Here is a 13,177-nt window from a genome sequence, read left to right as displayed (position 1 = left end):
CACGATTCTCGCCGCCGCCACGAGTCTCCCGTTCTGCGCATGGCCAAAATAGTACACTGTATTGGCACAGCCAATAGAGGCGAAGGCAGGACTACGCACTGTACGGCTTCGGTTTGAATTACCTTGGGTTAAGCCAAAAAAGTTGTGCCTCCCAGTCGAGCTTGAAAATTTGACGATGAGAGGGGAGGAGAGCAGACGGTGAGAGGGGAGGAGAGCAGAGACAGACATGAGTTGAACTCTATGGCTGTGCAGAGTACCCGGGTTGGACCTACGTCAAACTAAGGTCGAATCCTACAGTGCGGAAACTTTAGCAATAACTTTAGGTGCAATGTATAATCTTACCGTCAAAACATTTTATACCAATTTCTGCTTAAGATTTGACATTCACTGAATTTCATTTTATAGTCCAAAGGCACTCTCATTTAATTTCTTTACTCCAAAGACACTGTTCAAAAGAACAGACTTTCACCCATTTGTTTGTTTGTTTGTTTGTTTGTTTGTTCGTTCGTTCGTTCGTTCGTTCATTCAGAGAGCCACATCACATCTTTCTATTTTTCTGACCATATAAATGCAGTGCAAGCTCTATGGTTATCTGAAGGAAGGTACCAATATTGTCATGATTTCGAGAGAAATCTAAAATAGTTCAATACTTTTCAAGATTGCATTGTGTTTTTTCATTGCAAGCACATTTCAATCAACTTTGGGTTCTTGTTTTTCTACTGCTTTTACAGAATGGGGTCAATGTGTTCTTCATTTTAATGTTTGTTTGGCATAGATTGTTGTAAGCTGTTACAGGCCCTTTCTGGGGGAAAGTTTAAAATAAAAAGTTGAATCACTAACCCTCCTGGGATTCTTACAGTTGCCTCTGGAAGAGTGCTTTAACAAGTAGGTTCTTCTTAGTAATCAATTTGAAATATGTTTAGGCTCACAGGTCAACAGTATGGCAAGTGAAGATGAGAAATACCAAGCTGTGGTCAAGGCTGAGATGAGAGTCTGCAAAGCTCAAGATATGAGAAAAGAGACAGAGTTAATCATGAAGCCCTACGCCAACTGGGAAGAGTACCTGATGCCAGCCCCCCTTTCCATTGCTATCCTGGGACAACTCATCTTCATTTCTGCAGGCCAAGGAGACTTCTCCATCAACAAGAACCCACCTCCCAAAGGCTTCAGATACATCAGGTACCCAGAGTCCTTCAGAGCCTGCCTGTGTCAAGTGAGCAATGAAGGTTGGCATGCCTTCAACAAAGCCCACGTCAACATGGACCAGATCCGACTGCTCACGGCCACCATCCCAGAAAGAATGAAGCTCATAGTCCAGACTCTCTTCCAGGAGGTGGAGGTAGCCAACGCCATGCTTCCCGGACAACTAAAGAGCATGAAATCGATAGCAGTGAAGTGCTCAACCCTTGCGCACAGTGTGAGGGACAAATATGAGAATGTGATCTTCCTGATCCAAGAACTTTTGGAGGCCTGTACAAATGCCAAGACAGGTTATGAAAAAGAGCTGGAAGAAGTGCAGATTGCCCTAAGACAGGCACAAATTCAAGAGGAGACAGCAAAGAAGAATATGCAGCTGGTGAAGGAATACCATGATAAAATGAAGAAGCAAACCGAGGAGTCATTCAATCAGTATAAGAAAGCCATGGATGACGTCCCTTCAGGATGGGAAGCTATCGGGATGATGGTTGTGGAGGGTTTAGGGAATGCACTTGTCAGCGTAGTCAATTTTATTCCCAACCTATTCCAAAATAAATCTGGGGGATCAGCAGCAGGATCTGACATACCAGAATCGTTTTCGGCCAGGAAAATCTGTAACTTTTCATCCATGATATTGACCTATGCATCAGGAATTAAGGAGAAAGTAGTTAAGGAGGATGGACTCAACTTTGAACAAGTTTACGACAAGAAGACCGAGCAGGTCAAAATCAACTGGGTGAAGAAGGAATTCTTAGATTTAAAGAATGGCATAAACAAGGAAGAAAACTGCCAACCCAAAGAGAAAGCTCTAAAGATTGTTCAGGATGGGGTACAAATCTGTGAGCAGCTGGAGCACATGGCAAAATCAGCCAAAATAGAAAAAGAAGAAGAAAGAGCTGTTGTTGAGAAAATTAATGATCTTTACCAGCAAGCGGCTACATTTGATTCCTACAGCAAAGCTGCCCTTGGAAGCTCCGGTTTTACACCAAAGTCGCCCAAAATGGCTCAATGCCAACAGGAGTCAACAGGAGGATCCGTTGGGGTGAAAAATGCGCATCTGAAGGTGGAGCAGAGCAGGGAAATGTACAGGGCGACCCAAGAGGAGTACCAGAAGAGCTTTGAGAAATTCAAGGAGCAAAATAAGGAACTGGCCGACATCTTGTGCCAGATGGAGAACAGCAAGGTGAAGGAAATTGATTTTGAAGCTGCTCTCAAGATTCTGGCTGAAGGCCTGAAGGCCATGGGGAAGGTCAAAGAGCAGTGGGAGAAGATGATCCAGTTCTTTGAAATGATTTCCAATATCATTGATGCTCGCTTAAATCAAAATATCAGCGACTGCGTGGAATTTGTGTCAGGTGTCAAGCAAATCAAGGGGTACTCCTCCAACTCCTATGTGATAGACACCATCTACAACCATGTCTTCAGTGCTTCGGCTGTGGCCCACCTGGTGCATATGATTGCCGAGACCTACACGGAGGTGTCTAACAAATACTTAATGGATCGGGTCAGCAGTCTGGGGAGGCTTCTCACGCTGGAAAGTAAAGATCCAGAATTTGATTTTGAGCGAATGGCATTGAGCCAAGGTTGCGAAGAGGCCCGCAAGGCCATTTTCAATCTAGTGGTAGAGAAGAAAGAAGAATTTGACAGGGATTTGTTGGCTAGAATGCAGACCATCGAGAGAGAGATGAAGGCTGTGCTTCCCGCAATCAGTGTGGAGGAGAGGAAGATGATTGAACAAGCAGTGCATGATGGGAGAAAAGAACAGAAAGCATGGGAGGAGGATCAGTTTGTTTAAAATAGCACAGCAAACTGCACAGTTTGAAGATTCAATATCCTGTAGAATACAAGAAGCAAAGGACTTGCAAGTGAAGGACGTTCCATCTTCCCCATGGCACCTCCTCTTGCCCATGGCTTTTCCTTGCCATTTTTCTTTTGCTTCCCATTTCCTCCTTTCTTGCTCACATTTCCTCCTCCTCCTCCCCTCCCAGGTCCCTTTCTCCCTCCTCTTGTGACTTCTGTCTCATCCGTGGCCTACTTTGGCCCCGTCCCTTAGTAGAGATCCTACAATTTCAGGCACTAGTTTAAGTTCTTACAGCAACCCCAAATGCCACTGCAACAAATATTTCCTCCCCTGAGGCTTGTGGAAACATTGACCTTATCTCTGGGTGGACCCACTGTGAAAAGTTTCCTTTTGTTAATTAGATGTAACTCTTCTTTCACTTAATTCTCATGCAGTCAATTCTCTGTCCAGACCAGGTGTCTTCAAACTATGGCCCTCCAGATGTTCAGAGACTACAATTCCCATGAGCCCTACCACTTGGCCATGCTGGCAGGGGCTGATGGGAATTGTAGTCCATGAACATCTGGAGGGCCATAGCTTGAAGACCCCTGGTCCAGACTAAAATTGATTAACAAAATAGAAAGTCACATGGTCTAAGAAAAGGAGGGGAGAGAGAAATTCTCCTCTGAACTATGGGATTTGATAGACAGGGATAGCTGAGGCATGAAGTAGAACCCTTTCCTCTGCTTGATGTGGGACACGATCCAAAGAGGACACAATCCAGAGAGGACACGATCCAAAAGCACTGCATCCTTTCAAACTTTCCTCTATTGCCAGGGTACACCACGCCACAATTCATCTGAGCCTGATACTGATTTTCTAACATGCCCCATCCCTATCTACGATGGAAAAGAAAAAAAATGTGTTTCCATTCTGCACCGAGCCGAGATGACCGTGGGCATGGGTGCTGACCTGGACCCCAACCACCACCACTATGTGTTGGCGTGCATTATCTGTGGCAACTCTCCCTTGAAGAAACAAGCTGCAATGTGAGGGGTTTTGTCCTTTTTTAAAAGGCTCATTTCTTCAGGTCTGGGAACTACTTTCAGACACATCCTCCCAAAAAGCTTATCCCGTGTGCTTCTCCTTGTATGCAAACATTCTTGATTTCAGTGTATTGTCGAAGGCTTTCACGGTCGGAATCACTGGTGTGCTGTGTGGTTTCCGGGCTGTATGGCTGTGTTCTAGCAGCATTCTCTCCTGACGTTCCACCTGCATCTGTGGCTGGCATCTTCGAACATCTCGAAGATGGATTTAAATCACGACCGTTTAAGCCTGCACCTGTAACAGCGTCTTACCGGAATCTCTGAAGATAGATTTGGTAAAGACGTTTGCAGCCTGCATCTGTGGCTGGCATCTTCAGATCCTCTGAAGATGCCAGCCACAGATGCAGGTGAAACGTCAGGAGCGAATGCTGCTAGAACATGGCCGCCAGCCCAGAAACCACACAGCACACCAATTCTTGATTTCCCACCATGGTTAAACTCCTTCAGTCAAATTAAACATGTCATTTAGAATGTATATTCTGTTGCTGTGTAGTCCAGGAATATTACCAGTCGCAGTACAGATGCGGAACGACCTGGCTTGAAATCCACTTCCATCATCGTGAAGCGCAACCATCTTTGGCTGCACCTGCCTGTCTCTCTTAACCATGAGGGATAAGCTGCGCCCCCTTCCCCCCAGCCATGTAGAGAGACTTCCTCCAGTGCCAAGAGCTTCCCACCAAAGGAGGGGCCACTTCCATCAGATGAAGTCTCCTGAGGTTGTAGGAGCCCTCTGGGGATCGGGCGGTATACCAAATCCAAGAAATAATAATAGGAAAGCTCACCAACTCTTTTCTTTGAGTGGTGTAGCAAGCCATCCTTTAATCTGCCTGCCATTATTAGAAGCAATCCAGCCTACAGATCAGGATCGAGTTCAGGTGTGGCTGTCTCTGAAACAGAATCTCCCAACTTACTGAAGAAGAACCGGCTTCAGCAACCTCAGCTCAGGCCCCTGTGAGATACCTGCTGCCCGGAATTTACCGAGCCTCCTCTGCTGCTCCTGAGAAATGAGCCAAAGCTGGGATTCTTCTGGGTTTTTAGCATTCTCCTCTTCAAAAAGATTACTTGACCCTAGGAGAGGGTCAATCAGTGTTGCATTCTAACCATTGCTTGTTTGACTTCAAATCACAGCTCTCTGTGGAAAAGCTAGCATATGATCAGCAAAGCAGGCTCAAGATTCCTGTGTTTCTTAGGTTGGCATCCCTTTTCTGTGATTGCACTACTAATCGCTAGCTAACAATACAATCTTTGAAGTGTTGTCAGTTATAGAATTCAGTTGTTAGATTTCACTGTAATATATCTTTGCTTAATTTGTCTGTACCTCAATTGCATCTGTCCTTAAGTCTGTGACCTATATAACTGTTTTTTTAAAAAAGTGACATATAATCATTTACATATAATGAAATTCTATATCTTTTTTTCTTTGTAACTGATCATAACCCTAGAATATAAGCAATATAATTATAAACAATACTATTGGAAGAATTCAGTATACTACTATGTGATAATATATAAATCTATATATATATAAAGCTAACCATCCGTTTGTTGGTGACTCCCTAACGCCGAAACGGCTGGACGGATCGCCCCCAAATTTTCACATGACGTCCCTCCCTGTTGCGGGCAGGTAATCGGACCTTCAAATTGCCAAAAGTCCATACCTGAGCCAGGTAAAACATCTTTTTCCTGGCGCACCAGGCCATGAAGCTGGCTGTGTTTAACTGTCACTCTTGGAATGTTCATGCAGCCTGTCTGTCTGTGGCCTGAGGGCTTGGTATGAGGGCTTAGAATGTTCATACAGATGGCCACAGGTGAGCAGTGAAAACAGTAAATAGGTAATTGCAGACTGTGATGAGAACGACAATTGCCACAGCAACGTGTGGCCGGGCCCCGCTAGTGACATATAAACGATGACGTATAGAAGAAAGCCATGTTTTTTTTACAGTGGCGTAGCACCCAGGGGACCGGGTGGGGTGCGATGCCACAGGCTCACACCGGTGCATGGGCATGGCATGGGCGTTCCAGGCATGGGAGAGGTGGGTGGCGGTGTGGAAGGGGCCCAGGACAAACGCGTGCCCTGGGCGCAGTTCTCCCTCGCTCCATCCCTGCTTTTTTGAGAAGATCGACTATACAACTGTTCTTGTAGACAACCATTCTACAGTGTATTCTCATTTGACTAATGTAACTTTCATGCTTTGAATATTCAGAAAAAATTGTTGAAAATTCAGTAAAAATTGTTGAACTTCTAAACTGGCGTGGCTTATATCACTTCTGTAGATTAATACAGCACATGTCTTGAAAAATTCCGTGATCAATAGTTAAATGATACAGTGAGCAATCTGAGACGTTGTATTTCAGTTCAATTTGTAGTTAGTCATGTTCACGTTCAACTACAGATGTAAATTAGGATATATGATTTTTATTTTATTAATATTAGTAGTCGTTTGCAAATTTTGTCCTCTTTGTCCTCATCCATTGATAAAAAGATAAGAACAGATATCAGTCCACACAAACTCTAGAACAAGACAGCAAACCCCTGAAATGCCTTCGTATTCAGGCCAATCAAAATAACACAATGTGCAAACTTTCGCGTTCAGGATTCGATGTTCTCATTCGAAATTTGCAGCCATTGTTTACTTCTTCTTCCCAGAATGCAGTACCGGAATCTAACATCTCCAGCACTTCAACAAGTCTTGGAACCTGTTAGCATCCAACACCACCACAGCTGGCATGAGAGATTGCCTTTGTTCCTCCTACATTTACAAAATTATGCAACATCTATCTGAAGAAGGGTTCGACTGATCATGAAAGCTTGCACAATATTCTGGTTGGCCCTAATAAAAAGGTGTTTGGGGTTAGCCAAAATAAATTAATATCCTTATGCCAGTGAGTCATTCAGAGGGGACGGAGAAGGGGTTCAAAAACACACACTTCCCTTATGGGGTTCAAGGTGGACTAGGGCTCTTTAGGGTGCTTTGGAGTGTTCCTGTTCTCTCTCAGTGATACCTCAATCTGGGATTGCCCCCTTGTCCCTAGTGGAGTTAATGATTAACAACCGGTTCTCTGAACTGAGAAAATTTTAACAACCGGTTCCACCGAACCGCCCCGAACCGGCTGCATCCCACCTCTGGTTAGGGCTCTTTGGGATGCTTTGGAGTTTTCCATGTTCTTTCTCAGTGATATGATACCTCTCGCCTGTAGGTCCAGTATCGGCTGAACATAGACCAGGAACTAAGGATGAAAGGACAGTGAGCTTATCAAAGGCAAGGCTGAGGCAAGAGTCAACTCAGTGACTATCCAAATCACCGGCTTCACTGTTGTGCTTCATTTATAACAGGAATGGTGGCATCTGCTCTGAAACAAACAAGAACCATGCTAGACAAGCTACCATACTGTCAGTCATTGGTAGATCTGTCCTCTGTGAATTTGTCCAAGGCTCAAAATAAAATAAAAGCATCTAAGCCTAGCAGCCATAACCACAAGAATTCCTTCCACCTGTTGTGAGATATAGTTCTACATTTTTTTTAAAAAAGCCCAAATATCTTACCTGGGAACAATATCGCAAATCCTTGCCATGTTGGTTGCCTGTTCTATTACCTTCACCTATTCCTGTTCAGATTGTCCGTGAGCGCCAAATACTCTAATGATGTTTTCCCCGGAAGTCATAAATCCCTCTCCTATAAACACCAAAGCTTACACGCTGCACATTATTTTGCTCATAGGGTTCTTGGCGTTATGGCTCTTTCCACTGGAAGAAATGAGATTTGCTCGTCGGTGATCCAGCGCCATTTTCAGCCAGGCATGGAAGAACTTGTGAGCTTTGCTCAGTGTCTGGTAGATGCCGGGACGGACCTGAGCACGTGTCACAACATGAATGGGCACATTCTCAAAGCTTCACAAGAAATGGGGGAGGCTCTGCAAGAGCTCCAGGGAGGCCTGAGTACTATTGATACCAAATCTGCCCAGCTGGTGGCACAGAAGAAACATTTGGAGGGGGAAAGGGAAGCACAGGCTGAGAAACTCCGTAGCCTAAGGCACCAAATGGATTCACACAAGAGCCTGGAAAGCAGGTCCAAAGGGATGCTGGAAACAGCCAAGAGGCATCTTGAGGAAATGCAGCGGCAGCTCTCCCAAAAGGAAGATGAAGCCCGGTACAATGAGATGATAAGAAATGTTGGCATCGGACTAATGTTCATCCCTATTGTGGGAATGATCCCCGGTGAGTGACTTCTTATTGCTAGTTTTCTTGACAGATGTGTGTGGATTCTTAAGCTCCACAGCAGAGGATATTACATGGCACGAGGTTTTGCACCAGAGCCAATGAAATTCTGAATTATGAAAAGATGTGCAGTGCCCACTCTTATTTTCTTACAGATAAACAGAATAGGTGTACAATAGAGTTTATTCCTTCCTTCCTTCCTTCCTTCCTTCCTTCCTTCCTTCCTTCCTTCCTTCCTTCCTTCCTTCCTTCCTTCCTTCCTTCCTTCCTTCCTTCCTTCCTTCCTTCCTTCCTTTCTTTCTTTCTTTCTTTCTTTGATTTGATTTGATATACCGCCCCATCCCCTAAGGCATAGGTGTCAAACTCGCGGCCCTCCAGATGTTATGGACTACAGTTCCTATCATCCCCTGCCAGCATGATGCTGGCAGGGGATGTCGAGAACCTAGATCCATGCTAACTCAAGGCTGCGAGTTTCAGCCCTGTACTAAGGGCTCTGGGTGGTGTACTGTATATATATTTTGCTGCCACCAAGGATTTCATTCCAAACCCCTTCATACTTTCTCCTGAAATTGCTAAGTGTGGGATTCCAGGTGACGTTTAACAAATTAAAATTTGCTATAAAACAAACTGAGGCAGCAACTTCTGCTGTGGTAACTTTCACTTCACATCCACTGTCTCACTCCTTAACACCTCTGAGACCAAATTAGGATCCCTTTCTAGCCTCTCGGTGTTTCTTCCTATTTCTTTAGGCAGTTCTACACTTCATATATTATAAGTTTAGCACAGACAGCCTCTCTTCCTCTCAGTACGGCATGGAGTGATTCTCTCTCTCGGCCTCCAGCACAGAAGTTTCCAATTAACATTTCTGTCCAGTTTGTTTCATTACATCCAAGTGGAGCTGTTTGGCTTTAAAATCCGATGATCTTCTGCTTATTTTATTTGTGTAAAATTATTACCTGCCCTTTACCCTGGTCTCAGAGCAGGTGACAATAGATAGATAGATAGATAGATAGATAGATAGATAGATAGATAGATAGATAGATAGATAGATAGATAGATAGATAGATAGATAGATAGATAGATAGATAGATAGCGAATGAAGATAGATGGATGGATGGATGGATAGATGGATGGATGTGATGAATTGGATGGATGGATGGATGTGAATGAATGAATCATGAATGGATAAGATGAATGGATGGATGAATGAATGGAGAAGGATGGATGGATGATAGATGGATGGATGGATGAATGGATGGATGGATGGATGGATGGATGGATGGATGGATGGATGGATGGATGGATGGATGGATGGATGGATGGATGGATGGATGGATGGATGGATGGATGGATGGATGGATGGATGGATGGATTATACTGGTAACATCCAACAATGGTAAAATCACAATAAAATCCTAAAACAGCCTGAAATCTCACACACACACACCCCACCCATGAGTTGTGTTGATCTTCATTGTCTCATTGTCCTCGGACCCCCATTCCGCTATCAAGGATGCAATGATTCTTCCATTTTACCTTCCAGATCAACATTCTTTTCCCTGTCCATCATTTTTGATTCCTGGGAAGTCTGTGCTACACTGTGTCTTTCAGGGGTTTCTTGAAGTGAAACCAGGTCTCTTGCATTTTTATGCTGAAGTCTGTCCTATTACCATGATATTCTAATGAAGCTGAGATTTCAGCTGAACTGCGTCCTTACAACTCTGCATGGAGATCCTCCATGAGATCAGTAGATGCGGACTAGCTTTCATGGGAAACAGCTTCCTCATCCTCTTCAAGGTATAGCTGCAGGGGCGTGCCACATGAGTTCTACAACAGCCATTAATGCACAAGGCTAGAATAAGGCCCATGTGAATTGGGTTTGACTTAGAAAAATGCAGGAGTTCAGGCCAGGAACTCAAACTGACAAGGTGGGAAAGAATCCGTGGTGGCGAACCTTTGGCACTCCAGATGTTATGGACTACAATTCCCATCATCCCCTGCCAGCATGGCCAATTGGCCATGCCGGCAGGGGCTGATGGGAATTGTAGTCCATAACATCTGGAGTGCCAAAGGTTCGCCACCACTGCCTTAAGACAAAGTTTTCAGTCAGTGTTCTATAGCAACTTTTATTGAGCGATGGGAATTTGTTTCTTATTGAACTCGGAAGGGGAATTAATGGAAAAGAATTCCACACCCCTCCCCAGTCTGGTAATATTACAATGTCTGTGGCCTGGATACTATTCTCAGTTTTCATTTTTCCTGCATGGTAAGGGAAGGCAAATAGTTACCAAATGCTTTGCATGCAGCCGTACCTGACTGATTCATTGGCTATTATTACAGGTCAATAGGCTAAAATAGGTGGGCTTTCAAGCATCCCTTACTGAAACTGCCGCAAAAGTTGGGTTCACTTTGATACTGAAAGATACAATCGGGGCCGATTCCAACCTGGTCAAAAAAGCAACAGTTCTAGACCTCTAACATACATTATGTTTCTTCAGGTGGCGTCATGGTTGGTTGTGGCCAGGTGGCCCTCGATGCTGCCCAGAACGCTAAGAGAGAAGCTGAAGATGAAGTGAATCGCCATTCTGCAGAGGTTGTCCGGTGCATGGCTGAAATCGACAGATGCCAAACTGAGATAAGAGAAGCCGAAGCCGAAATTCAGGCAAGCGAAAACAGGCTCTCTTCAATTGAATGGGAAAAACAGCAGCTGACTTCGGAGCAAGCGGAAGTGGTGACCCTTCAGAACTCCCTGAGAAAATGTGTGACCTTCCTAGACGTTCTGTCCGGGAAAGTAGACACGGCCGAACTCTTAACTCATGATGTTGTGATCTACCACGAGCTCGAAAGAGTTCTTGAAGATATTGTCAATCATGTGTTCCCCTTGATGGGGCAGGGAAATCAAATGTGTGTGATGGCCCTCTCCACTTCTGAAATTCGAGTCCTTGTTGGGAGGTTAAAATGTGCTAGAGAACAACTCAGTTTAGAAGGGCCAAGCTCAGGATTGGGAAATGTTGCCATAGACTTCTAGCCAGCCAGTCTTAAGCAGCACAAAGTCCTAAGATGTGGCAATTCAGGCAAGCATGCTAAGGTGCCATATCCACATAAGTGTGTAAGTCACATTAGGCTTCTAGTAAAAGCAGATGAAATACAAAACAACCTACAGATAGAGGCTCTTAATTTACTTCAACCTTGTACTTTAAGCCATCATTAGAGTTATACTGCCCATCTTCCCTCTTTGCTTTGGTTTGGAAAAATAGGCACTAGTGAGAAGAAAGTTTCTAGAGCCGTGGTGGCGAACCTTTGGCACTCCAGATGTTATGGACTACAATTCCCATCAGCCCCTGCCAGCATTGGCAAGCAAATTGGCCATGCTGGCAGGCGAGCCGGGAATTGTAGTCCATGGTCTGCTTCCTAAGGTCTCGAGACCACTCTTCTAGAATTCACATATGAAACATTATTTGGTACTGTGCTGGCTTGCTGCCTGAGCAGGGAGAGATTGCTTTAGAATTCAAAAGAGCTTTGTCCTCTGCCATGATTCCTGCAAAGGTGGGTTGCCAAGAGGGGCCTGGAAATCTGCTGCAGGGTCACGAGCTGATCCTCCCGAGGAACCAACCAGAGAATCAGTTTTTTCCTGGAAAAAAATAAACGCTTTGGAGGGTGGAGCCTCTGACGGCCAACTCCTTGGCTTCAGTCCCTTCTCCTCCCCAGACCTACCCCTCCTCAGGCTCCACCCCTAATTTCCAGGAGAAACTGGAGTTCTGGGTATTTTTGGAATCCGGAAGTGGGGGTGCCTCTCTTACTGGCTAGGAATAAATGACAAGAGAATTGCATTGTGAGAAGAAAGGCTAGTTGGATGCAAGGGGGCACACACAGAATTCCCAATCCCCAATGGCCTGCCAAGTTGCCAATTCTGCGCTGGGAAATTCCTGGAGATTTTAGGAGTAGAACTTGAGAGAGGTGGGGTTGGGGAGGAGAGAGGCCTCCACAGGGTATAATGCCATGGAGCCTGCCCGCCAAAGCAGTCATTATCTCCAGGGGAACGGACCTCTGTAGCCTGGAGACCAGTCATAACTCCAGAAGATCTCCAGGTCTCATCTGGATATTGACAACTCCAGGCCCGGCAAACAGCTGAAATTGGGGTGAAGGAGAACAAGGCTCCATAAAAGTGATGTCTAAAGTAAGGCCCGCCAATGTCTTTGCTTCAACTTTGGCTTCCACAAATAATTGTTTCCTGCTAGCAAAGTGCCAGTTCTGGCTTGTTTCCATCTCACTGGAACATTCTCAAAATGGTGCCCGCAAACTCAGCAAGAGTGGGGATCCCCTTTTTTTTGCAAGGAGCCCTCCAAATGCAGGTGTTGCACCCGTAAGGGACTAGATTTCCCCGTTATCTATTCACCTTCCCTCTTTCCTCGATGCCATTTTGGGGGGCTCAAGCAATGTCAGCCTGGGCCAATCTCCCCTCTCACTTCATAGTACTATGTGGCTTCTTCCTCCTTTCTTGATCAGGAACATTGGAGACAATCAACTCACAGAAACCACACAGTGTATGAGAGGAAACCACAACGGTCCATTGAGCTTCAAGACATTATTACAAGGGGCCAAAAACAAAACAAAACCAGGGTTTTAAACAGTGGTGGGATTCAAATAATTTAACAACCAGTTCTGGTCGTGGGATTCAAATAATTTAACAACTGGTTGTTTACAAGCACTGTTTTAACAACTGGTTCTGCCGAAGTGGTGTGAACCTGCTGAATCCCACCACTGGTTTTAAACCAACACTACCAAATGACTCCTCCATTGCAGTTACTTCTTTTTGATACTGAGAGAAATTATTTTTAGGTGTTTGGTTAGGCTTTTGCTTTATATCCATTGTTTAAA

General features: G+C 44.8%; 1 protein-coding gene across 1 annotated transcript; it reads left to right on the top strand.

Moving 5' to 3' along the window:
* Positions 1-3,925: 3,925 nt before the first annotated feature.
* LOC125425276 lies at positions 3,926-11,517 on the top strand. The gene is made up of 3 exons (XM_048482874.1): positions 3,926-4,026; positions 7,698-8,299; positions 10,798-11,517. Exons 1-3 carry the CDS (start codon positions 3,926-3,928, stop codon positions 11,325-11,327), a joined length of 1,233 nt encoding a protein of 410 aa, XP_048338831.1. The 3' UTR covers positions 11,328-11,517.
* Positions 11,518-13,177: the final 1,660 nt, after the last annotated feature.

The sequence above is a fragment of the Sphaerodactylus townsendi genome, unplaced genomic scaffold, assembly GCF_021028975.2.
Source record: "Sphaerodactylus townsendi isolate TG3544 unplaced genomic scaffold, MPM_Stown_v2.3 scaffold_25, whole genome shotgun sequence".
In the NCBI taxonomy this organism is placed as follows: Eukaryota; Metazoa; Chordata; class Lepidosauria; order Squamata; family Sphaerodactylidae; genus Sphaerodactylus; species Sphaerodactylus townsendi.
The sequence above is the reverse complement of the archived record's forward strand: the minus strand, read 5'-3'. Positions and strand labels throughout refer to the sequence as shown.

What these genes read in the sequence shown, in the direction of transcription:
- LOC125425276 (XM_048482874.1), top strand. Translation starts at nt 3,926, where the DNA reads ATGACCGTGGGCATGGGTGCTGACCTGGACCCCAACCACCACCACTAT. An exon ending in TTGAAGAAACAAGCTGCAAT is followed by an intron (nt 4,027 to 7,697) that starts GTGAGGGGTTTT and finishes ATTCCTGTTCAG; the next exon opens with ATTGTCCGTGAGCGCCAAAT. An exon ending in TATTGTGGGAATGATCCCCG is followed by an intron (nt 8,300 to 10,797) that starts GTGAGTGACTTC and finishes ATGTTTCTTCAG; the next exon opens with GTGGCGTCATGGTTGGTTGT.